The 25,510-nt window shown below is 57.1% G+C and overlaps 1 protein-coding gene across 1 annotated transcript in view; it reads left to right on the forward strand.

Moving 5' to 3' along the window:
* ITPK1 (inositol-tetrakisphosphate 1-kinase) overlaps positions 1-25,510 on the forward strand; it is a 130,886-nt gene that overhangs the window by 94,272 nt on the left and 11,104 nt on the right. The window contains exons 4-8 of the mRNA XM_004698767.2: positions 4,867-4,984; positions 18,073-18,171; positions 18,431-18,471; positions 20,514-20,679; positions 25,439-25,506. Of these exons, the coding sequence (XP_004698824.1) occupies positions 4,867-4,984; positions 18,073-18,171; positions 18,431-18,471; positions 20,514-20,679; positions 25,439-25,506 (492 nt within the window). The remainder of the gene's footprint in view (positions 1-4,866; positions 4,985-18,072; positions 18,172-18,430; positions 18,472-20,513; positions 20,680-25,438; positions 25,507-25,510) is intronic.

A 25,510-nucleotide genomic window follows, 5' to 3' on the forward strand; every position in this document is an offset into this window, starting at 1 on the left:
GAAAGCTCTGGGCTCAGTCCCCGCTCAGGAGGAGAACTCACCGAATAAACCCAAGGTCACCTCCTTTCCCAGGGACGCCCTCAGGGGCTCATTTTAATAACCAGAGAGAAGTCATTGGAGGTCTTTCTCCTGCGCCCCAGGGCTCCTGACAGCTGCTACACCAAGTGCTCCTCGTGGTTGAGGGGACACTGGTGGCACGTGGGTTGTTTCCACCTGATGAACACCGCCGTGAGCACGGTTCTCCCCCTCTCAGTGGGGTGGACCGGTGTCCCATGCTCTGGGCTGTCTCTCCTGCATGCTAGCAGTGAGCCTGCCGTCCCACCAGGCCACACTGGGGTGATGAGCTCTTTGAGGAACCGCCAGGCTGTGACCACCCGATGGCTGCCGCTTACACCCCCACCAGCCGTGTCTGTGCCTCCAGTTCCCCACTTCCTCTTCAGCTCCTGCTTGTTGTGCTGGGGCGCCATCCCCGGTAGGGGCGGACACTGGTGCCTCCGTGGGGTCCGTGACGAGTGCCTGGGGCGTCATCCACACATGTGTTCATCGGTCACTTCTTGTTTTTCTCTGGAGCAACGTCTAGGCCATTGTAAAGTGCTCTTAACTGGTTTGAAGTGGCTGCTTCTTCACTTTATTGTACTGTATTATGCACTGTGGGTACAAGTCCCTCGTCCGAGAATGCATCTGCAAACAGGTCCCTTGTTCGTGTCCTGGCTTGTCCTTCACTCTCCTGCCCCGCTTTGAAACCCACTTGTTCTTTTGAGGAAGCACATTTGTACATATGTTGCCATCATCATTTTCAAAGCATTTTCTTTCTACTTGAGCCCTTGATATCAGCTCCCCATTCCCCCCCCTTGTCCCTTCCTTATGAACCCTTGATAAAGTTATAAATTATTATTTTCACTTTTTACATCATCCTCTGTCACCCTTCATCCACTTTTCTATTGTTCGTCCCCCAGGGAGGGGGTTATATGTTGATCCTTGTGATCGATTCCCCCTTTCTCCCCCCACCTTCCCCTTATCCTCCTGGTATCTCTAGTCTTATTGTTGGTGTTTATCTACCCTGGATTCCCTGTGTTGCGGGCTTTTACCTGTAGCAGTGTGCATGTTCTGGTCTAGTCCGCTGTGTGAGGTAGAATTGGGGTCACGATAGTGGGGGTGGGGTGGGGAGGAACATTAAAGAACTAGAGGAAAGTTGTATGTTTCATTGGTGCTCTACTGTCCTCTGACGGGCTCGCCAGACTGTAACTCTTGATGGAGCACGCTGGCGGTTTCAAACTTTGGACCCTGCCATTAGCAGCCCAACAAGTACCCCACTATCCCACCAGGGCAGGGCTCCTTTCCATCCAGACAGCTCGTTCTTAGGAGCACAGTTCAACAGGGAAGACTTTCTCTACCAGTTACATCAGACTAGCGTTCATTCTCCTTCGAAGAGCACTTAGGGAAGATTTTTGGTTTTAGATGGAAAAGATGATCTCAGGGAGATGGTTTCGGGAGTTCATTCAGCCTGATCTGCTCTGGATAATCCGGATTCCAAGCCCCTCATAGGATTTTAGGAGCCCTGGGTGGTGTAGTGGTTACCAGTCGGGCCGAGAACAGCAAAGTCACCAGTTCGAAAACACCAGCCACTCTGAGAGAGGGAGACAGGGCTTTCTACTCCCTTGAAGATTTTGCCTTGGAAACTGGGACGGGCAGTTCTCCGGTCTTAGAGGCTCGGCACTGACTGGGTGGCAGTGAATTGGAGTTGGTTTTCCTATTTAGAGATGTGATGCTTGAAGAGCATGTGCCAGGTGCACGGAGGATGCCGGCTGTAAGAGTTGAGCTTACCATCAGTGGCGATTGCACCCATTTATTTCTTTTTCTCTTTGTCACCACAGCTCACCTGCTGTTGGTCTCAGTGCCCCTGAGGGAAAGCCTAAGCAGCTGAGAAGTGAGAAGCATGTCACCCAGCTTCCTGAGTTCTTAGTTCTCAGCCACTCCTGTCTCTCCCCCTCACTGGGTCCAGCTTACTCAGCGGTCACATTGAATCTGTGAATCATTTCAGCTCATGTCTCTGAAGGATGAGGCACCGCGGTGTATAGTGGGCCCTGCTGTGTTGGGGAGTGGGAGGGAGTTGTGGGACAGAGCCTCATTCTCTGGAGTTGGGGTGGTACTTGAGTCCTTCTCCTGCCCTGTGGGAGGCCTGCCTGACCACGGGGTCCATACCAGCCCCCTTGACCTGTCCCCAGCCCCTGTGCTGCCTGAAATGGGGCATTGTGCTGTGAGCACAGATGTGAGCAGAGGGGCCGCCCCAGGCTGGAACACCTGGTTCCCTGTTCTGGCTGGCACCCCTTGGACTGCTGGACCAGATTGGACCAGGCTGGATACACTTGGAGACCCTTAGAGTCCATGCATCAGCAGAATGTTTAGGTCCCTTTCGCTCTGTTTATAAACACCCTTCACAAAATGAAGAGCTAATTCCAGGAACCCAAGCGAAAAGCGAATTTTGAGAATGCTGAGAGCAACAAATGTATAAGTGTGCTTTACACAATTGATGTATGTATGGATTGTGATGAATTGTATGAGCCCCAATAAAATGATTTAAATAAATAAATAAAAGGAGAAAAATAAAAAGCAAAATACAAACAAACAGCACACCCTTCGCCTGTGGATCGTCCTTTACAGCAGCCCCAAAGATAGGTCTCAAAGCCATCCCACGTCAGTAGCCGAGTGGGGATTCTGACACAGGCCTGCTGACGGCAGTGTCCATGGAAGGGAAGCAGACTCCTGTGTCTCCTTGCTGCCCATGCCCTGTCCTTCAGAGGGGCTGCTGAGGAAGCAGTATCTCTGATGTTCAATTTGCAGGCTCCCCCTGCCCCCCACACCAGCTCTAGGGAGCACCTGGTGTCCCTGGGGGAACTATGTCCCCGGGGCACAGTCGGAGCTTGTGCTCCAACAAGCACTTAGGTCTTCTCAAGCTCAGGCCTCCTGATCCAGGGCCGCGGTTTCACCCCTCCCCCTCTTTTCCAGGCAAGGGAGGAGCCCTGTGGTGCAGTGGTCACATGTTGGCCTGCTACTTGCAAGGTCCGCAGCTAGAAACCACCAGCTGCCCCTTGGGAAAAAGACAAAGCTTTTTACAGTCCCAGAAAACCCACAGGGGCAGTTCTGCCCTGTCCTATAAGGTCACTATGGGTTGGAATCAACTCCATGGCAGTGAGTTTGGTTTTCTGGGCAGGCAGGCTCCCTAGGGGACACAGGTCCCATCTGCCATGGAAACATTTCAAGTCTCTCTTCCTCTGAGGGGTGACAAACGGGTGCAGGGTGCTCACGCTTCCTCCTGGTTTTTCCTGGTAATTCTAAGAGCCTTGTGGGAAATGTAGGAGGCCCGCCATATAGTAAGCCAGGAGGAAGCTTGGAAGAAAATCTGCTTATGGGGAGGGAGATGATGGGGCAGGGGGTGGCTGTGGACGTATGATCTGGTGATCAGTCTTCCTCCAGGTCAGCCCTCTCCTTCCCAAGGCCCCTGGGACTCTGTAGAATTGCAGCATTAGAGATGGAGGTGGGGGGGGGGGGGCGTTGTCTCCTGGGTCTCAGTTCCAGAGGTTGCTCCAGCCCTGGGCTCACGGAGGTGATGGGTGTTAGGACCAGGGTTCTTTTCCCAGAAGTACGTTGCCCTCGTGTTATTTGTTCAAGTCTTTTACCGAGGTTATTGTTAGGTGCTGATCGTGGGCCACCTTCTGTACAACAGAGCGAAACAGCAACCGGTCTTGCACCTATTGGCCTCACCATTGGTCTTCCATTTGAGCCCTGAGTTGCAGCCGCGGGTCAGTCCATCTTCCTCTCTTTCGCTGCCCCTCCACTTTACCAAGCATGGTGTCCTTCTCCAGGGCCTGGTCTCTCCTGACAGCGTGTCCCAAGTATGAGAGACAAAGTTTCACCATCCTTGCTGCTAAGGAGCACTCTGGTTGTACTTCTTCCGAGACAGACTTGCTTGTCCTTTTGGCCGCCACGGTACTTTCAGGGTTCCTTGCCAGCACCACGGTATCAAATGAATCTGTTCTTCGTTGGCCTGCCTTATTCACTTTCTTAACTTTCACATGCACATGAGGCGATTGAAAATACCACGGCTTGGGTCAGGTGCACCCTAGTCCTGAAAGTGATTTACCCCATGCCATGTGCTGTTTGATCTGCTGACTGCTACTCCCATGAGTGTAGCTGATGGATCCAAGCAAGGCAAACTCCTTGACGTGCAATCCGAGTCCTAGATCCAGACGTTTTCCTCTGCGTGTGTGGGTGCAAATTCCTCAAGAAGGTAGTTGCTTCCTTATAGACTGCTCTCGTCATGGTTTCCCTCACAGTTCCATTGTCCAGTTGAAGCGGACAGCGGGACCATTCCCGAACTTTCCTGAAGGGATTCTAACCAATCCCAGCATCGTTTCACTCCCCGCCTGGGTGCAGCCTTGGAACCCTGTCCGTGCAGAATGTCCTCCGCAGGTGGGCGAGATCTAGTTTCAGGTGTGGCTTTACCCAGGGCTCCAGAAATGGGACCAAAGCCTGGTTTCTCAATTGGGGCTGAGTTTTGACTCAGCCAGGCCATCTCAGGGCACACGATGACCACTGCCCTGCTGTCTCAGGGAGGAAGACAATTCTCTGTCCCAGCATTCTTTGAGAGAGCCACAAGCCTTATGCTGATTGGACCAGCTGGGGTCCTGTGAGCCTTCCTGACCCAGTGTGTGGCGTGCTGTGATCGGCCGCTCTGAAGTGAGTTGCGTGCTCCTTAGCGGGTAGCGGGCATGAACCAGTGGCGGCAGCCTCCTGGACTGTAGGGTGCCCCTTCCTTGACCCTGCACTACCCACCCCTCCAACCATCGGATGTTGCTCTCGTTTCAGGAATACATCGACGCCCACCCTGAGACTATTGTCCTGGACCCCCTACCTGCCATTAGGACCCTGCTTGACCGATCCAAGTCCTATGAGCTGATCCGGAAAATCGAGGCCTACATGGAGGGTAAGGAAGGAGGGGTGTGGCCCCTCCCCCACTGAGGGCTGGGCGGCCAGGGGCTGGGGCTTCAGTCTTTTTCAGCATTTTGGGACAGAGTGGAGAACATTCTGGGAGCCCTTTCTTTCTGTCCTTGGGGCCAGCCAGCCGATGAGGAGAGAAAGGCCCCAGTGTACTCTGGAGGGGTGTGGGGTGGGGTGGTGGTGGCTTGGACCACTTGAGGCTTTTGTTCCCTTGTGTCCAGCCCACAGGCGGCAGTGGGTGGCAGGGCCATGTTCAGAGGACAGAGGAGGTGCAAGTAGAATAGCCCAGCGGCACGTAAGGGGAGTTATGTAACCCGCTGAAGGAGACAAACAAGGAATTTAAAAGGCCTTTAATCAAACACATGGAGGTCTGTCATGTGGTGGCTGAGCCTTTCGGGGTACTGGGTACGCTGTGTCCTCAGGCGTGAGCCTCCCTAGTCACCGCAGGCTCTGGTCCCAGGGAGGGTATCCTCCCCACCTGGCAAAGCAGGGCAGCTTGAGAGCATGTGGAACTGCCTTCCCAGGATGTTAGTTATGTCAGCCAGGCTTTCTGGAAGACTAACAGAATCAGGACCTCCTAGTTTCCTCGGCCTGTGCCCAACCTCCCCTGCTGAGAGCTTTTCATTTGAAGGGAAAAAACTTTTTGCTTGGGCCCAAGATTCCTCAGGGTGGGGATGTACACCACCACCCCATGATGGCTGACAGGTCTGGCCTGGGGTTCTTTGGTGCAATAACAGGGTTAGTGGGCAGAGCAGGGCCCCCAGGGCCAGGGCAGCCTGTGAGAAAGGGGCTGTCCTGGGCAGCATGGGGCTGCCCGTGTCAGGCTGACTGTGAACTGGCTATGCTTGTTGTCCCTTGCACATGGGAGGCTCTGAGGGGTCAGCAGAACCTGCCTGTACGTGGACTTCCCACTCGGGGTCCCCAGCTCCTGACCTCTAGCCTTTATGTCCATGTCCATGACCAGAACAACCACCCCTACTTCCATTTAGGGCACAGAACACGAGAGCGCCTTGAAGAAGACCCCTGACTGCTGAGGTCTGTCCCCAGGAGGGCTGGGGCCATTGGTTCTGAGGAGTGTGCCCTGGGAGAGGAGTCATACCTGACCATGCTGGGATGGGGCCTGAAGCCCCCATCCTAGGTGTTGCCAGCATCCCCAAGCTTGGTATAGAGCATGGGACTGGCTCGGCGGGGGGGGGGGGGGGGGGGGGGGGGGGGGGGGGGGGGGGGGGGGGGGGGGGGGGAAGGTAGTCCCCTCCTTCGGATAAGCTTTGTCAGTCAGTCATCACCCTGTCTTCCTTTGGGCCATGCTGGCCAGTGATACTGTCAGCTCCCCCTCCCTTTGCTGGGTCCACCAGAATCTCAGATGAGGAGAGTCTACAGAGGTGCTCCCTGGGGAGCGTCCCTGTGCCAAAGTCTGCCCCTGGATGGCATTTTGACTCTGTATGACACTCTTTGGAGGAGGGTGGCTAAGTCCGAATCTGGGTCCTGCTAGCATGGGGCCTTGGGCAGGTTGCTGTGTCCTGGACTTATCCGGCTGTTGTTACTAGTGTGTGTGCACAGTGCTTGCTCCTCAGAGCACCCAGGGCTGCAGCTGCTGTGGCCACACCTGTTTCAGTTGTGTGTGTGTGTGTGTGTGGAGGTTGGGTGGGGAGTGCTTGGGTGCGCATGCTGCATCTGTTTGGGAGCTTGGTGTCTGTCGAGGATTTTCACGGACCAAAGGTGGGCACCCGGACCTGGTGGGTGGGTGTACACAGCAGGGTCAGGGAACTGGTGGCCTCATGAGACTTGCTGTACCCTGTGCAGGAAGAGGGATGGGTGGGAGCCGAGACATAAGGGAGTCTCACTGCTCACTGTTCAGCTGGAATCTGTTCTCTCTCTCTCTCTCTCTCTCTCTCTCTCTCTGTCTGTCTTCTTTCTCATTCAGCCAAGGGAAGTGGCCCGGTTAGTGGTGGAGCCTCAGGGTGGGGCTGGAGCTTCTAATGGGCAGGGACTGGAGATGGCGAGGGGTTAACAGGACAACTGGGATAGAGAGATAGGACTGACCTGGTACACCGCGCCTCAACACGGACCGTCCTTCCACCTCCATGGGTGTGCAAGTCACTCTCTTTCCCATCAGTTCGTGGGAATTGGGGGCCTTCCCTCTCTGGGCCTCGCCGAGTGGCCTGACTCTTCACTGGGGTTGGGGGCCGGGGGCTCTTGCCCAGCTTGCCTTTCACACCCCACCCAGAGTGGGTAAGGGGGAGCACATGGTGCTGTTTGGGCCCTGGAGTTTGTCTTCTAAAGGCTTCCTGCTGTAACCACTGTGCTTGCCTCCCTGAGGTGAGGACTCTCAGCTCATCAGCTCTGGCTTCAGCCAGGGCCCCCACACGAGCGGACCCTTTGTGAAGCTCTGGGTCAATGTTCAGACCCACTGGCCTGGGTGCCCCTGGACCGGCTACCATATACCTGGATCCGGAGTCATCCTCAGCGTGGACTCTGGGGGTTGTCTGCCGGAGAGAGAGCTCACTTCGACCAGGGTTCTGGGATTTGGGTAAACCAAGATGGAGCTGGGGGGCTCTGATGAGGACAGGGTACGGTTTTCATGCCCACCCTCTCCAGAGGTGTGATTGAAATGGGCAGGGCAGGCCAACTTGGCCAGCTGTGGGGTCCCAGCCAGTGAAGGCGTGGAAGGGGGAGTGAGGCGCTGAGCCCTTCTGCCCCGCCTTATACCCAGCCACAGGCAGGAGAGGGTTCTGGGTCCCAAGTGCTCTGCCAGGGCTGCCATGCGGGTCACCCAGGGCAGGGCCCAGTACCTTCCAGACCCAGTGCGAGTCTGCTGACCAAACCCTCCAGGCAAGCAGGGCACCCGGCCAGCAGGAAATGGCCTGTGGGTGGCTGACACTGCAGCACCCTGATTTTCTTATCAAGCCCCAGGCTGGCTTGACTTCTTCCAGGAGCAGGCAGGGGCGGGGTTTCCTGGAGCCCTTTCCTGCCCACACTCAGGAGGCTGGTCTCTGCTGCCCATGTCCCTGCGTCCTCCCAAGTAGACAGGCGGCTCCTTTGGGTGGGAACAGACCCTGCTCCCAGAGGGGCAGCTCCCTTGTGTTCCTGGAGGCACCCAGCCCTTCCAAGCATGCTGTAAGCGGCCATAATTACCCTTGAAGCACCCATGGATAATTACAGCATTCCAAGTTGGGAAACTCCCTAGAGCTGTCACAGTTCCTGTGTGTAGCCACTTCAGGCTGCTGTCACAACCCTGGGTGGCTGCTGCAGGGGCCCCTGGGCCTAAGCGAGGGGTGCCTGCCCTGCAGTGGGGGCGGGAGCGCTGCCCCACCAAGGCCACAAGGAATGACATTGACGGCAAGGGGGGAGGTGAGAGGTCCGTGCTCGTGGGGCACATAGGTCCAGACTGTGGCAGCCCCTTTGGCATGGGGTCAGTGGGGAGTGGCTGCCTGGCCAGTCGCTGCCTAGGGGCACCACTTTTCTCCATACCCAGAGCCTGGTGCTAAGTGACCTTTCCCTGCCCACACCTGGCCGTTTTACCGATTCTCCTAGCTGTCAGGTCTCCCCATAACAGAGATGGGAGGTAACTTGGGCTCCAGGAAGATAGCACTGTACCCGCTCTCCTGTCCATCAGAGTGCAGTGTCCAGACAAGGACAGCAGCCCACTTCTACCGAGGTCGGCCCTCATGGTCTTGGACCCAGCCGTCAAGCCCTGTGATGGAGAGGGTGGCTATGGAAAGCACGAAGGGCAGCAAGTGCCAGGAGCACCTTTCTCAAGGGCCCTACAGACACCACCCCCCTCCACTACCCTCCCCCCCACAACCCCCCGCATGTCTCTGTTCCTAGCTCATCAGCTGAACTGAGGCTCAGGCCACACCCAGCTCCAGCTGCTGAGTAGTCTGGGAAATGTTGTCCTTATTCTGGGCAGCCGTGTGCCCAGCTAAAATTCAAGAGTTTGCTCCCCAGGCAAGAATGGGAAACCCTGCGTTTTGGGGGGAAATAGCGGTGTGCCGCACTGTCTTCAGAGATGCGAGCTGCTGCCTGGGAGCCACCTCTCCCTCACGTGATGGACACTTAGAACGGCATTGTCGTCTGCCAGCCTGGGGACAAGCTCTGTCCCTGCAGGGCAGCTCTTACAAGAGGTAGGACCATGGCCGAGTTAGCTGCTCTGAGCGCCCGGATAGACGACTGTGCTGCCCTCAACTCCAAGCCACCAATCCACTTAGGGGGGGGGAGCCCACCGTCCCTGTCCATGGCTCCATAATCGAGCCACAGTGCCCTGGTTGGTGACCTCTTCTGGGAGGCAGCCAGGTCCTTGGGGACACACCTGTGTGCCCCCACACACACACACACACACACTAGGAAGGTAGGCAAGGTCAGGCAGCCCTGCACCCAGGTCCTGTGAAACCACATGGAGGAGTCCCTGCAAGTGTGGACCAGGAAGAGGGGTGCCCTGGTCACAGCTCACAAGTCTCATGAGAGCCCCTTTGGGATTTGGAAGTGGTCACTGCAGCCCAGAGGAGCCCTGTTGGCGTAGTGGTTAACAGTTGGGCTGCTAATTGCAAGGTTAGCAGTTCTAAACCATCTGAGGGACAATGATGAGTCTCAGAAACTCACCAGGGTCACTGGGAGTCAGCCTTGACTCGATGGCAGTGAGTTTAGTTCAGAGTCTGGCTCTGCAGCCCGGTGGCCCTGGTCCAGGCTGTGTCCCCTGGCGTGGCCGATGTGAGGTGTGAAGAGTTACCCGGGCTGGGGACTGGGAGCTCCCTCCATAAGTGACTTGGAGCTGAGGGCAACTTGGATCCCCTCGCCTGGAACCTCCCACACGTGCTTGCATGGTGACAGCTGGCCTGCTCGGGCACAAGGCCTCCCAGGGAGGGGCAGGCAGCACCAATGGAGGTCTCTCTTGTGGTGACAGGGGAACGTAATCGGGGCTCATCTTGGAGTTGGTGTGGAAGGAGCAAGGTAGAGTAATTGAGACACCAAGGAAATCGGAGAGAACATTCCGTAAAGCCGGCAGGTGTCACCCCCAAGGAGCTTCCATCGGGGGTGGGCAGTGATATGGGAGAGGGGACATCTGCTTCCAGAGGGTGCTGGCTCTTCACCTTTTGTGAGCTATGGAGGGTGTACGGGGAACATCCTGGGAGGGGTCAGGGTAGGTGGCACTTAGTGCTGGCTGGCCCCTAAGCTTGTCCCTGGAAGACATGAAGGTGTGGGGGTCTCTGCAGTTTTTGGTAAACCAGATGGGGCTGGACCCCATGGGGGTGGGGTATCATGGAGGACCATAATTGTAGGAAGACCAGGATGGGGAACTGCAGGGAATGGCTGTTGCTCCAGGACTTGCCGGGGTTGTGGGTTTGTGCCTGGCCTCCAAGGGCCATAGGTTCTGATGGCTTCCTGCTTTAGAGGTTCTTGAGACCCGGGAGCTGGCCCTGTGGGGTCAGGAGTCAGAGCAGAGATCTGATGACCTGCCCATGGGTGCACGCACCCCCCCACCCCCAAAAGGAGGGAGCATGCCTCCCTTTTGGAATTTTGTTGGACTCAGCCTTTGAAGCTGGTGGCTCCTGGTGGGACCACACAAGCTGGTATGTGAGGCTGGCGCTTCCCCATCAGGGTGTCCCTCACCACTGGCACTCGTAGCCCAGGGTCTGGGCAGGGGCAGGCTCATGCCAGGCTCCCAGCTCCCTCGGTCCTGGTGTAGGATGTGGGGCTGGAGCTTCTAGCCCGGTAGGAAACAAGCCCCCATGGCACTTGCTTGGGACCCCCAGGCAATGCCGACCCATGTTCGGGAAGGTGGCCTTCCCAACATGCTCAGAGCTCACCCAGTGGCTTCCCAGGCTGTGTGGCTGCAGAGGTCCCCTGCTCTCTGGAACGCCTTGCAGGGCCTGGGGGCAACTTCTGCCTCCTCCAGACCCAGGGGCGGTCCCTGCAGCCCCCGAGTATCCAGGTGCGACCGGGGCCACCCAGTGAACTTGACTCCGTTGTCACTGGGCCCCTAGCTCTCCTCCCAGCACCCTCGCCTCATGTGATGACCCTAGATTCCCAGGGTGCCTTTTCCCCCTCCTGCACCAAGTCAGCCAGCTCCCAGGCTAAGCATCACTCCCTTGGGGCCTAAGAAGGGCAGGCTCCCCAAACACTCACTTTAAAAGTTCTCCTTCCGTTTTTAGTGTAATTATCCTTTTATTTTGTAAACAATTTAGTCTGACAGAAATGCTGCAAAAATAGTACACTCTTCTCCCAACTTCCTCTAGTGCTCACACATGATGTGTGTGACCACAGAGCAAGGTCCTCAAGGAGATGCACTGACACAGCGGCTGAAACGGTGGCCTCCCAACACCCCAGGACCATGCACCATCCTTACATGGGGTGCTGTGCGTGGGAACCCACTTGACGGCACCTCACAACAACCGGAATGAACGTGGATCACAGTGGCATTCAAGAGTCTGCAGGCAGAGTTATCAGGCCACCTACTGTCCCGGAGACCCCAGATGCCCGCTGTCATCTCCTCCAGCCCGAGGCTGTCTGGGACAAAGTGTCTCCTCGGCACGTGGGGAGAGTGTTTGCAGTCTGCTGGCTGCTCCTGATTGGACAGTGTGTTGTTCCCGGCTGCGTCTGTCCACAGTCTGGTGAGCGGTTCCATTTGGTCCGAGCAGCGTTGGCAGGACAGCTGGTACTGGTCCTTGCTGGCAACGTTGTCCCTGCTGAGTGGTCATAGATTGCCAGTTTTAAAGGGTCCCTCCCTCAGAAGTCTGTGGAAAATTCCACAATCTTTTAATTTCTTTTTTAAAATATGTACTTCAAAAACAAACTCACCACCATCGCCTTGATGCCGACTCACAGCGATCCTGTAGAACTGCCCCGTGGGTTTCCCAGGCTGCAACTCTGGGTGGGAGTAGAGAGCCTCGAGGAGCAGCTGGTGGAGTTGAACTGCCGACCTTGCAGTTAGAAACCCGCAGGAAAAAAAGAGACGGCTATAGCAGGTGTGTTCTAGCACCACGTGCCTGCCACTTACTGTACCCAGGTAGGACCTCTGTGTGTGGAAGCCTCAGAGGGGCCACCCTGAGCACTCCGCTGTTACCCACAAGGTTGGTGGTTCATAGTCCGGCAGACCTGTGGGGTGGCACTGCTCTGTCAGAATTAAAATAGGTTCTGAGCCCCTGTCGCCAATGACAGCCCGTGGAGCCAAGGGCGCGAGGGGCCCTGGATGACTGCAGGACAGCATTTCAGCAGGTGAACCAGAGTGGCATCACCTTCGACCGTAGGTGGGGTGTGGGGGAGGTCATTCCACTTGTTTTGCAGAAACTCAGCTGCAGGAAACACAGGTTTTTGTCCATTTGTACAAAATGAATACCTGGAGGCGGGCTTTTCTGAGCCACAGAAGGACACACACACGTTGATAGGTGCAGCCCTATTGCCCTTCAAAAGTGCGACCATCTTCCCTTATAATCGGTGCCGCTTCTGTAGTTGGCAAGGCGGAGCACCTCTCTGCTCGAGCGTCTGGCAGCACCGGCATTGTGCTCTAAGCCGGGGCCTTCACGGTTTGCCTGTTGGGCTTTTTCTTGCTGGTTTGTGAGCGCCCTTTTGTAGGGAGAAGACTTGATGGAAACCCTGGCCCGCCTGTTGCCTTTTTCTGCTCCGGGCGTCTTTCCCCCAGGAAAGCCCTGGGCTGTGCTGGGAAGCTAGGGTTTGGCTGGTCCAGAAGGGGCCATCAATCACAGGGACAGCTGTCTCCGTTCAGCATTCAGTGCCGGCCTGAGCTCTGGAATGTCAGCACCTCCGCCAGGCCAGCTGAATCTGGCCCTTCTACTCCGGGGCTGCGAACCCGGCCGAGTGCAGACAGCTGCTTGCCAGCCACTGCAGATGAGACAGGTCACCTGTGAAGGCAGGGTGGAGGACGACCAAGTGGTCAGCTGACTGCCAAGCTTGACACTGATTTGTCCGAAAGAGGGGTGGGCTAGGTTGGAGAGGAAGTGGGACACAGCACCAGGCCCCGGGAAGAGAGAACAGATGGAGGTGCAGAGCACAACCTTCACGCAAGGGCATGTCCTTGGCTGTGGCTGGAGGCTTGGAGGCGTCCCAGCCAGGCCAAGGAGACAGGTGGTTGGTTACCGTCCCCTGCAGAACCAGTGCTGTGGCCCCAGCTTCCTCCCAGGGCCCTACACTGACACTTCCTTCTAGCTGTGGGGGGTATTCCTGGCATTTATTAACCAAAACCAAAGCAGACCCTGGCTGACAATGGGTGGTAACTCATGGCGATCCTGCGGGCAGAGTAGAACTCCCCCATAGGCTTTCCAAGGCAGTCAGTCATTACAGAAGCCGCTGCTTCATCTTTCTCACCAAGAGCAACTAGTGAGCTTGAACTGCCAACCTTTTGGGTGGAAGCCAAGTGTTTAAACCACTGTTCCATTGGGGAGCCTTTCCCCACTGTGGCTCTATCCATAGACCACCAGACCCCTGTCCTCCTGCTCCCCTTACCCCATCTAACCAAAAGGCTCCCACCTGCATGAGACCCTGGGAAGGAGAGTAGCCTGAGGAAGGGAGGTGTGGACCCACACGTGTTGCTCTCAGGTCTTTTGGATCGGGATCAACTCTGGCTTCCACACCTACAGCCATACAGGCCTCTCCGCGTGGCCCAGACTTATGGCTGCTCACCCGGTACTGCCACTATCCACATCAGCCAGGAGAGAAAGCCGGGTCCCCTTGAATTGAGGGCGCATCCACCTCTGTCTAGAACTGAAGGTTCCAGCTCTCTAACAAGGAATAGAAGAGGGCAGGTGTCTAAAGAAAAATGATGTGAATGGGCTTTACCCATTCAGTCCCACACTACAGTCTCCAGAGCGGTTCCAGGCCAGCAGCACCACGTGGTGGCTATTTGGGGAAATGCAGGCTGCCCCTGCCTCTCAGAGCGTTGGGGTCAACCTAGTGTCCTGCCCCAAGGGAGGCATTGCCCAGTTAATGAGTCGGAATCCAGGCGTGGAGAAGAGGGCATGAGAGATGAGCAGCACAAGAAGGTGACCGCACAAGAGGTGGAACCTGCAATGTGGCTGTTGCTCACTGAGGCTGAGCAAGGTGTCCAGGGAAGAGGGAGTGGCAGAGGTGTGGTGGTGAGGGGGAGTGGTCAGGAGACCACCCTGCAAGGAACCAGGATCAGCCCGGATGCTCTTGGGTTCTGCAGTCAGAGTGGAGTTGGGAAGGTGGGCAGAGTCCAGGGGCAGAGGCTGGAGTGATCAGGACCCTCCCTCAGGTTGTGGTCAGTCTCCGAGCTGGCAGCCCACCCGCTCAGTGTAGGTGGGAGCTGCAGAAAGAGGGTGGCGGGCTGGATGAGGTGGGCTGGGGTGGCTGGAGGCTGGGGTCTTGGGGGAGAGGGTGGTTCGGGGCTTAGGGCACCAGCAAGGGGATCTCCTGGTCCGTAAATGGAGCCCTGGTGGCGTTGTGTACCGCTAGGTTTTTGTCAGGAGATGAGCTGGTTGTCTAGGTCCAGAAGGTCAATTGGCCCCACAGAAGGACATTGGGGCAGACTCACTGCCATCGCACCCAGCCAGGGCTACCTTCCTGCCCCGGTGTGGTCTCTGCTGCCTGACTCTCGGGAGACAGCCCCTAGTTGCCCTCCTGTTTTAGGGCCCAGGACGGCAGGGCTCTGCGAAGTGCAGTCCTTTGCTGTAGGCGGCAGTTGTTCAAGTTCAAAGCCAGGCCCCAGAACTGCCCCTTAACAAGCTGGTCCCAACCCCTCCTCATCACCGGCCCTTTGCCTGTTTTCTTGCCAGGCCTGAGCAGGTCCCACCTGTCAGGTGAGAGCAAGGCTGCCCGGTAGAGTGGACAGGGCACCGAGGGTCTGGTAGCCTGTGTGCGGCCTTGGAACCCCTTGCCAGGACCTTCCAGCCTCACATTCCCCATGGTGGATGGCGGAGTGGGAAGTTGGGACTCTTCCCATTTCCCAGGATCCTTGTCGCAGTTCTTACAAGAACATGAGCCACCCTAACTACAGGCCAGAAATAAAGACGATAAATTAAGCAACACTAGCCTTTTTCAGGAAACAGAAATAGCTGGGTGCCGAATCACAGAAGGAGCGTTTGTCCTGGCTCTATTTAGGGACAAGATGCTGGACACGTTTCCCATGGCTGAGCAGGAGAGACCTTGGCTGTCCCCAACTGGGGGGTGGGGTTGCATGGCTGCTGGACTTGGGGCCAGGCCTTCGTCAGCCCTCCCACCAGCCTGCTGCTCTCTGGGTGCACGCACTGACTGCCGCTCCTTTCCTTGGCTCTCAGGGAGAGTCCACCGAGCGAGCGGCAGGCTGGCTCAGTGCTTGGACTGGTCCCAGGCCACTCATTCAACACCCCGTTCCCCACTGTGTGCGAGTTTTGGGGTGGCTGTGTGTTTTTGGCTCCCGTGGGCGTGTGTACTGGGTGTTGTGCTCTCGCGCTCCTGTTTAGCTTTTTGTAGAACGGCCAAGCTGTGTTCTAAGGGGCTGCGCTCGTTCATATTCCCACCAGCTATGAAGGAGGCTTTCGGTTTCTCCACAGCCTTGCCAACACCTGCTATTTCTTTCTTTCTTTCTTGTTTTTAAATTTGCCGTCCTAGTGGTATCTCACTATGGCTTTGGTTTTCACTTCCCTGATGGCCATGTTCTCTTGATTTGTTGGCGCTTGTGTATAGTAGTTAGAGAACGGTCTACTCAAATCATTTAAGAGTTGGATTCTCACTCATCTCACTGCCGTGAAGATGATTCCAACTCTCAGCAACTGCAGGGGACAGAATGGAGCTATCCCTTGGGGTTCCTGAGGCTGTGAGTCTTTTTAGGAGCAGAAAGCCTTGTCTTCCTCTCCGACGAGTAGCTGGTGGGATCAAACTGCTGACCTTACGACTCGCAGGCCATCTTGTAACCCAGTCACCGGTGCTCCTTTTGAATTGTTAGTCATCTTCCTTGTTGAATTGTTACTGGTTCTTTATATGGTTTCTGGACGCAAGCCCCTTGTATTTGTGGTTGGTAAACATTCTCCCCCATTCACGTGGTGAGTCATTTGACTTCTCGGTGAAGTCCAGTTTATCTTACTGTTCTGTCCTGTTCGAGAAGCAATAGCCTCAGCCAAGGGCTCAAAGATTCACACCTTGGTTTTCTTCCAAGAGCCTCCTAGTTTTAGCTCCAGCATTTGAGTCTTGGATCCATCTTGAGTTAGAATTTGTGCATGTGCGTGAGGCAGGGATGCGACATCATTCTTCTAGCCAGCTGTCCCTACTGGTTGTCGAAAAAACCTTTCTTTCCTCTACGGAATGCCCTCCATACTCCCGTGGAAAGCCAGTTGACTGTGGATAGAGATCCGGGTAGATGCCTGGATTTTCACTTCTGTTTCGTTGTGTGTGCCTATCTTTAAATGCCGTAGCCTGGCAGTCTCAACTACTGTGGCCATGCTAGTAAGCTTTGACATTGGGCAGTGAGTCTTCAGCTCTGTTCCCCCTTTTTTTAAAATCAGCATTCTATGTATCTTGCATTCCACTATGACTCTTAGGATACATGTGTTGTTTTCTGCAGAAAGACCACTGGGGTTTGAAGAGGGAGTGCATGGCTCAGGGTTGGGAAGGTGCTGAAGTTCTGGGAGGGGGAAGTGAGCCCCGTGTTTGCAGTGCCCACAGCCGGAAGGGTGTGTGTGTGTGTGTGTGTGTGTGTGTGTGTGTGTGTGTGTGTGTGATAAAATCCCTTGGCCTACGCGCTGTTACGAACTCCTTGGCATCTATTCTTTCCGAGCTGCATGAGTTTTAATGTACTGGCTCCCCCGCCAGCCAAGTCACTGAAGCGCTCCTGGGGACAAGCTTCTGTGGACTGGTTTGTGTTCTGGGGAGACTGCCCCCACTAGTGACCTGCCTTCCCTGGTCCCTGTGCCCAGAACTACAGAGTGGCCCTTACAACCCTTGAGGAGGGACCTGAGGTCTAAGGGAGAAGACAGCAGCGCACATAAGAAAAGTCACTGCGAGCTGGCCACTTCATGTTCAGCAGAGAGGTTCAGACGTGGCTCAGCTGGTGCCAGGAGCCTGGGGCTGCACAGCTTGGGGTGGGGTGGGGTGGGGTCTGCCCCCAGGGGAAGAGAATGGGCATGGGGGGCAGAAGGTGCTGCTGCAACAGGACGGGGGAGCTGGGTAGACCTGCAAGCTGTTGAGATGAGTGAGGAGCTGCTGTGTTTCACGCCCTGTGGTGGGCAGTGGCCTGCCTCTGTCCAGGTGGAGGATTTGCAAGGTGGCCATGGAGACACACTTTCATGCCCTGGCCTCCAGTTCCTCCTCGCGGGGTTGTTTGTAGGCACAGCCCTGGGCACAGGCCTAGATAGGATGCAGTGCCTTGCTTGCTGGCACTGCTGCTCCCGCACAGCCAAGAGGAGAGTCCTCACTGACCCAGGAAGCTGTGCACTTGATTAACTTCCTGTCACAAAACTCCAAACCCCAAAGGCCAGCCTTGCTGCCATCAAGTCCACTCCGACTCATGGCAACCCTGTGGACAGGGTAGAACTGTCCCCCTGGGTTTCCGAGGCTGAACATCTTTATGGGAGCAGGCGGCCTCATCTTGCTGTTGTGGAGCGGCTGGTGGGTTCAAACTGCTGGCTTTGTGGTTTCGTGACGATGTGTAACCCACCACACCCCCAGAGCTCGTCGGTCACAAAACCGTATCCATTTTTCTGCATGCCCCTAGCTTGGAGGGACTGGGTCAGACCTGCTGTCGGAGTCTTATGGAGCCAGCACTGCAGGACCTGGGTCAGCCTGTCTGTGTCACGGCCCCTCCGTTTTACCAAGCCGGATGCCTTTCTCCAGGGACTTGACATCAAAAAACCAAACTCAGCACCATTGAATCAATGCCAACTCATAGTGACCTGCCCCCCCGCCCCCTTACTCCCCTGTGGGTTTCCAAGACTAACTGTTTATGGGATTAGAAAACCCAGTCTCTTTCCCTTGGAGCTGCTAGTGGTTTCCAACCACCGGCCATGCAGATCACAATCCAGTGCATTACCGCTGCACCACCGGACTTCCTCTCTCCAGGCACTAGTGCTCCTAATAACATGGCCACAGTACATGAGACGAGGTCTGACTGCTCTCTCCCCCCACCCCTAGATGACCGCATCTGCTCCCCACCCTTCATGGAGCTCACGAGCCTGTGCGGGGACGACACCATGCAGCTCCTGGAGAAGAATGGCCTGACCTTCCCGTTCAGTACGTACCGTGCCCGCCTGGCACCGCTAGCGGACCCCCGACCAGCTCAGGGTGGCATGTGGCACGTGGCCTTGGCTACCCCAGTGCCCAGCCACAGAGCCCTAAGTACAGGGCTGCCATGGTCAGGCAGAGCCATAGGCCCCAGGTGACCTCTGGGGCTCTGAGAGCTTCTTTCTAGTCACACCAGGTGCCCCGCGGGATCAGTCAGGTTGCATTGATGACCCCACTAATCCTCTCTGCTTCTCTCTCCTGTCCTTAGTCTGCAAAACCAGAGTGGCTCATGGCACCAGCTCTCATGAGGTGAGTGGACACCTGCCACTTGCCCCACCTCCTCCTTCAGTTCCTCTCCCTGCCAGGGCTCCGTGCTTCCCGGCCAAGCCTAGGTAGGGGCTGTAGAACCCAGCCCAGCCAGAGCTCTGTTCACAGAGCCCATCCCGCTCCCCACCACCTGCCCTCTGCCTGTCGGGCTCTGGGGGGTTGGGGTGGAAGGGTGACTGTGAACAGTGGTGTGTGATGGACCAGCCTCCATCCCAGTCGGTCAGTGTGGGTCTGGGATCCGTTTCTCCCTCCTGTGACAGGATCAGACGGTCACTCTGGAGGGATAAGGGAGTCCCCATCCAAAGCTGTGGCAGTGGGCCTCATGTCAGGGTACCCAGCAGCATGCTGAGTAATTGTGGAGGTAAAGGGTATGAAATGTGGAAACTCCTGCTGAGCCCGCAGCCATCAACTGTCCCCTGGGTGTCCCAAACCCCCCTCATCCATCTGTCCCAGCCTGGCTCCAGTGTGGCCTCCCCTCCCCCACCTGTGCATTTCGGAGCCACTGCCTGCAAAGTGCGCTGCTCTTCCGAGGGACCTCTGGCCACTGGGAGGTCGAGAGCGCAGTCAGTGGAGATCTCACAGGAGGACAGACTGCTTGCCTGGTGACTGCCTTTAGGAATGAAAAGTGGGCATTTCTCTCTGGGGTGGGTCCTCCCTCCTATCCCAGACTGTCCAGGCCCTGCCTTTGAAGCCTCAGCCCTGGCCCTGACCAGCCCCTCCCTGCCCAGTGGCTTGCAGAAACCAGCCATAGCACCTCTGCGTAGCCTCATCACTCTCTGGGGGGTGGCTGATGGGTCTGAGCCACTGACTTTGCTGTTAGTAGCCTGACCCACAGTGCCACCAGGGCTCCCAGGGCAGAGACTTAGGCCTGGTTAAATAAATTCTCCAACCAGGAGGAGGACTAGCTCCCAGCCTCCATGGCCAGGACCACTCCTTTTCACTGTGTTCACAGAGCCACGTGGCTTCTCTGTTTCGCTTGACCCTCCTTGGAGCCTCTCGCTTTTTGAAAACACAAGAAACAAACAGAAAGCTCCCAGCATCCTGGGCTGCCCCGTGCTCCTCATGCTAGCGCTGGGGCTCAACGCGCCACCCCCACCCCCAACCCCACCCCACCGTCTGTGCATGCACACACGAACACTCTGCTTTCCCACCGAAGCCTACATGTCTGCTTCTGCCACACCCAGCTGTGTGCCTGGCTCCTAGGGGGCAGCACTGTGTGACAGCTGATGTGGAGGTGCCACCAGTACTGGCGGCCAGCTGTCCAGGCCCTGTAATCCCTGCTCATCCAGCCCCGGGCATCTGGTGGCTCCTGCCTGGGGCCCTGTGGGCCTGGGGATTAGCTGTAAACCCCAGCCCAACAGCTGACTTAAGTCTGCCGCCGCCTGACCCCTGGTTCCTTTATCCTACCGTGGGGCAGACCTGGCTGCCTCCTCTACCCCTCCATCCTGAGTCCCCTCCATGTCCCAGGGCATGCGGAGTGGGGAGCAGCCTACACCGGCCTTTCCCTGCTGCTCGGAACATCCATGGGACTCTGGGGTAAGAGGGCCAGCCTGTTGCCGGGCAGACCTGAGTCCATCCCAGGGCCCCTCCCATTCCTACATGTCACTTCTTAGACTGCAGCTTGCTCATCTGTAAGCCAAGGGGTGATAACAGTGCCCACCTCAAAGGCGAATTGTGCGGACGACCCTAGGCAGCTGACATGTGATGGCTAGGGTGGGACTGCATGTTGTGAACCCTGTCGGACCAGCTCTTCTCAGGATTCAAGCTTGATCCAAAGCCTCCGACCCTGAGCCGGAGCCTGCCACCCCCTTCCTCTGCACATCCTGTGGACTGAGTGGTGCCCTCTCCAGGCAGCCCATCCTCCCAGAGGTGGACAGTGCACAGCCTGTGCAGCCCTCCCTGGCAAACCTGACAGATTCAGGGTTCCCAAACCCCACCGCACAAGCAACCTCCAGGTGCCCTTGCTTGCTGTTCTTCTGGGCTCTGGACCCTCTGATGGACCCCCTTTGTCCTTGCCTCCCCAGATGGCCATCGTGTTCAACCAGGAGGGCCTGAGTGCCATCCAGCCACCCTGCGTGGTCCAGAATTTCATCAACCACAACGCCGTCCTGTACAAGGTGTTTGTGGTCGGCGAGTCCTACACCGTGGTGCAGAGACCCTCCCTCAAGAACTTCTCTGCGGGCACATCAGGTAAGCAGGCCTCGATCTATTCCGGGTGATCCTGGGACTGGGGCATAGCTGGGATGGTACCCACTACCTGTCCTTCTGCCCGTCCCCTGACCTCTCCCACACGCTGTGTCTGAGATGGGAGGTGGGGACAGGAAATGATGGTGTGCGTGGCATTGCGTAGGCCCACACCTAGGAAGGTTTTGGAGAATGAGTTCCAGATCCCTGCCACCTCGCGTGGCGGGGGCTCCACCCAGTGCGCCCTCTTTAAACTCCAGGAAGCCTCTGGAAGGTTTCTGCACCCGGGGCCCGAGCAGGCAGGACTCTGGAAGAGAGGCTGCTAGAGTAAATGTGGTCAGTGCACCATCTGCTTGCCTACCAGGAAGGGAGGGAGGGATGGGATGGGGGGTGCAGACCCACATTGATACTTGGAGACAAAGGCCAGGCTACTTGCTGAGGCCTCCCTGCCTGTAGCCTGCCACGGGTCTTTCTGCCCATGGGACCTTGTAAAGGGGTCCCCTTTTATTTGCCACATAGGGTCCACACAGTGGGCAGGGGCGCTTCGTGCTCCTCGGGCAGTGCCCTGCCCCAGGGCATATTCCAGTTGGCCCTGGTGCACACAGCCAGCAAGTTTGCTAAGGGCCTTCACGTCCAGGCTTTCCCACACCTGCTGTCCACCTGGTCCCAGGCCTGACAGCCTTCACAACTGACTCAGCCCCAGGTCTCCCACACCGGCGCTGGTCAGAGACATGCTCTCCTGGCTCTGAAGGCAAGCCCTACGGCACATTCCAGAAGCCTTTGGAGCAGTGACAGTCTGAGACAGCGCAGCGTTCCAGAGGACTCCCAGGAAGGGTGCTGCACGGACCGGTCGTTGCGTCCCTTCACACACATACATGTGTCTCTCTGAGGGAAACATGTATACCCGTGTCCCTGAGGAAATCTCATTGTATGTGTCTTTCTCAGGAAAACATCCTGTACGTGTGTCTCTGAGGGGAACTTCATGTAACTGAGGGAGACATATCGTCCACGTGTCTGAAGGAAACGTTGGACTTGCGTCACAGGAGGGAAGTGTGTGCTCCCTGAGGCTGGGAAGTAGCCCGGCTGGCTGCTGTAGCCCCATCTCCGCAAACATGTGTCTTCTTAAAGCCCCTCCTCCTGAGACTCCCTGTCACTCCCGCCATGTAGTTCTCCACAAGAACTTCTAGAATGAGCTTCGGCTGTTCTCCCCTTTCCCCAAATGGCGTTATTCTTTGCACAAACACGCTGTCAACAGCAGCCTCTTCCCTCCCTAGCAGGGTCTGCCAGGCCAGCCGTGGGGTTGGAGGGTCCCAGCCCCGCCCCTGGCATCTGCCCGCAGGGATGGGGAATGATCTAGGACGGGGGCCAATGTTGGCAGCCACAAATGCCAGTGTGCTCGGCTGCGAACCCAAAGGCCTGTGGTTCACACCCAGGCAGCAGCTCCGTGGGAGACGGGAAAAGGCCTGGCAATCTCCTCCCGTCAGGATGACAGCAAAGGACTTCCTGGGGGCAGCTCCCCTCTGCCCCAGGGGTCACTGTGAGCCGAAAGCAACGCCCCTACCAAGTTCACAATGAAAAAAAAACACATAAGCCCAAGGTCACTCGGCAGCCACGTCGTGGGCATGAGACGCACTCAGACAGACAGTGGGCAAGGAGAGTCCGCCCTTTTCGTAGAAGGACAAGAAAATGCTCTACTTTGGAAAGTTTTTAGTTGCGTGCTTTAGTTCCATGGAAGCTCTGAAAAACTCAGTCGTTTTATCTTACAGTTGTATCTTTCACCAGAATCTTTAGACCTCCAGGAGAAATTGACCACCCAGCCTCCGCCCCCAACAACTGGCCCTTTTTATGCCTCCTGGTTCCCATGAAATGCAGGTCAGGACAGACACAGGGACACCCGGGGGAGTAAACTGGGAACTCTCCAGGGTGTTATGCCCCAAAAGCTGATCCCGTGTCCACTGTCCTCAGGACTCGAGGCCGGAGAGCACGTGCAGGGTTTGACCTCTTGCTCTTCGACCTGATGTACAGTGACTGACTAATGGGGCAGTGGTCCTTCAAACTGGACCAGTGGAGAGGGACTAGTGGCCTGGCCTCTACCAGCCTTGTTTCCCACCCCACCCCTACCCACACCCCCAGCCCTCTGGTGCCTGTGGCCTGTGTGGCAGCTCCCGCAGTCCGTGAGTGGAGGTGGTTCTGAACCTTGCACAAGGACGAGGACACAAGTCTGCATTTCAAGCTGCCAGTGTTTGGGCTCTCAAGGCACTTTGGTGTCAGCTGCCGCCGTGATGACTCGTGGTGGGCCCCACGCAAACAGAACGAGTGCTAGCCCTTGGCTGTCCCCATGACCAGTTCCCGATCAGTTCGCACCAGGCCCCTCTTTCTAGTGCACGTTGGTCTGGGAGCTCAGGGCAGTGTGCACGGGTAGGGGGGGCGGGCAGCAGGAGTGTCCATTCCAGAAGTGAAACCCTGAGAGCGGGATCGCGCCAGTGAGTCTTACTGGGACTGGAGTACACCCACAGACAGATGGATGTGCCCTTAGGCGCGGCACCAGGCTCCCGTTCCCAGTCAGCCGGTGGTAGGTTCCTTTCCTCTGGCAGGCACTTTCCTCTGGCTAAAGATGAGCAGTCTTCTTGCTCTTCTTCCTGTGGGGGTGGGCTTACTCCTCGTATACCTTTACTCTGGCAGACAGTCCTCCCTCCCAACCCCACTCCCAGGCACCCAACTCTGTGCTGGGGTCCTCCCTCACATCCCTAACGTGGGCCTTGTTCCCCTTAGAGCAAAGGTTCCTAAGCTGCTTCGGTCTGCCACTCCCTGTCCAGGGAAAAATAAGTGGCAAACAATGACAAGCTGTTGTGTTCTTGCTCGTAATCCAGGATAAAGGGTAGCATCTGCTTTTGCAGCCCCCTGAATGGTTCCAGCACCCACTGCCTTACAGCCACACAGGGAGCGTGTGCTGCGGAGAGTGGAAGTCTGCTAAGGGCCAGATGGTGAATATTCTCCACTCCCCAAGAGCTATTCAGGGAGAGAGCAGCCGAGGGTGATCTATAAAGAAGCAGGTGTGGCTTTGTCCCAATAAAACTTTATGTATAATCACAGGTGAGGGGCCAGATCTGAACTGCAGCTTACCAAGTCCTGTTGATCAATCGTTAAAACACTGGGCTGCCTGTCAGAAGGTTGGCAGTTTGAACCCGCTGGAGAAACCCACTGCCCTCGGGGTCCCAACTCCTAGTGACCCTGTTGGATAGTAACTTCGATTTGATGGGAGTGATGGAATGGAGTGTGTGCAGGGAATAAGGTAGAGCTAGGCAGCTGAGGGTCCTGCCCTCGGGAGCTTGTATTCTTCTCATCAGTGAAGTGGGGGCGGGCTCGCCCTTGGGCCTCTTGTTGCTCCCCTCCTCCAGGTATACTCCCCCCCTAGCCCCCGGGTATGGCAGTTCCTCTCAGCCGGATTGTGTGTGCACCAGGACTGGTCCAGGGAGGGCATTGGATGGGCCCCAGAAAACCAGGGTGCCCTTGTGAACAAGGGCCTAGGCCAGGGAGGGAGGAAGGGCCTGGAGTCCTAGGTCTGTGCAGAGGTCTGGGGCCCTCAGGCTGCCGGAAGATCCTATGGGGAGTGGGGGCAAGCTTTGGCCAGGGGGTTCTCCTGGGACCCTGACCCCTTTGGACGTGCTTTGGGGGAACTTGGAAGCTGCTCATGAGAGGAGTTGAGCAGTGGTGTTTCCCCTGCTGTGGGGTGGCAGTCTGCCATGGGCCTGGGGGTCTGCTGGTCCCTCTGTGCTCCTTGCTCTGAAACTGAGGGTGAGTGGGTGGGTGGCAGCTGGAGCTAGTCTTCGGGCAGTTGGGCTGGGCATACCTGCAGAAGGCCAGCATGGCTGTGCTGGGTCCGGGCCAGCCGTGCCTGCAGGCCCTCTTCTATGCCCCCAGAGCTAGAGATTGGTGGGCGGGTTGTGTAAGCCCTGTGGGGTGTCTGTTTCCCCAGGCTCTGGTCACAGAAGCGGGAGGACAGTGAGGCCCAGCGGGGCGGCCAGGGGCCTGTGCGAGCCGCTAGCAGGAAGGACGCCAGGTACACCTCGTGCTCGCCTGCTTGGCCTCCACCCGAATCACTCCAACGCATGATCACCGGCGCCTCCGAGCTCTCGCCTGGGCCGGAGGGGTCAGGGGGCTCCGTGACTGCTCATGATCTCGTGATTCTTGCATTCTGGGCCCTGCTTCAGGGGCTCGAGAGCGTGCATCTGCTCAACAGACGGTCCTTCTGCAACCCCTGTGTGGCCCAGGACTTCGCTCACCTGGGGGCTGCGGTCACCGTCGTTGTTCTCGGATTCAGAGGCCCAGGGTGGGCGAGAAGTGGGGCGTGGGTGGAGGCTCTTGGGGACATCCACAGCCAGGCAGAAACATCTGTCCTCCTCCCGGGCCGGGGGGCCCACAGAACCACTGTGTGTGAGGGGGCTCCCCCTAGCCATACCTGCTGGCGAGTTCCCGAGGGGCTCCCCCAGAGTCCTAGGGCAGCCACGGGGTGAGGCTTGTGGGACGGACAGACGGAGCAGTGCTCACTCCTGCGCCTCTCCACCCATCCGTCGCTTCATGAAGTTTCCATGGACACACTGGAATGGGGATGCCAGCGGGCAGAGGGTGGCCAGCACTGTCATTGTCCTGCGGAAGGACAGCGGAACAGAAGCCCTGAGTGGCTGCCTCCATGGCAGGGTGTCACTGCCCCCTGGTGTCGGGCGGTGGGACAGCTCTAACGTTGGCCCTGCTCCTCCTCTTGCAGATCGAGAATCCATCTTCTTCAATAGTCACAACGTGTCCAAGCCCGAGTCCTCGTCCGTGCTGACTGCGGTAT

The sequence above is a fragment of the Echinops telfairi genome, unplaced genomic scaffold (genome assembly GCF_000313985.2).
Source record: "Echinops telfairi isolate 266 unplaced genomic scaffold, ASM31398v2 ScPeMD7_18;HRSCAF=68, whole genome shotgun sequence".
NCBI lineage: Eukaryota > Metazoa > Chordata > Mammalia > Afrosoricida > Tenrecidae > Echinops > Echinops telfairi.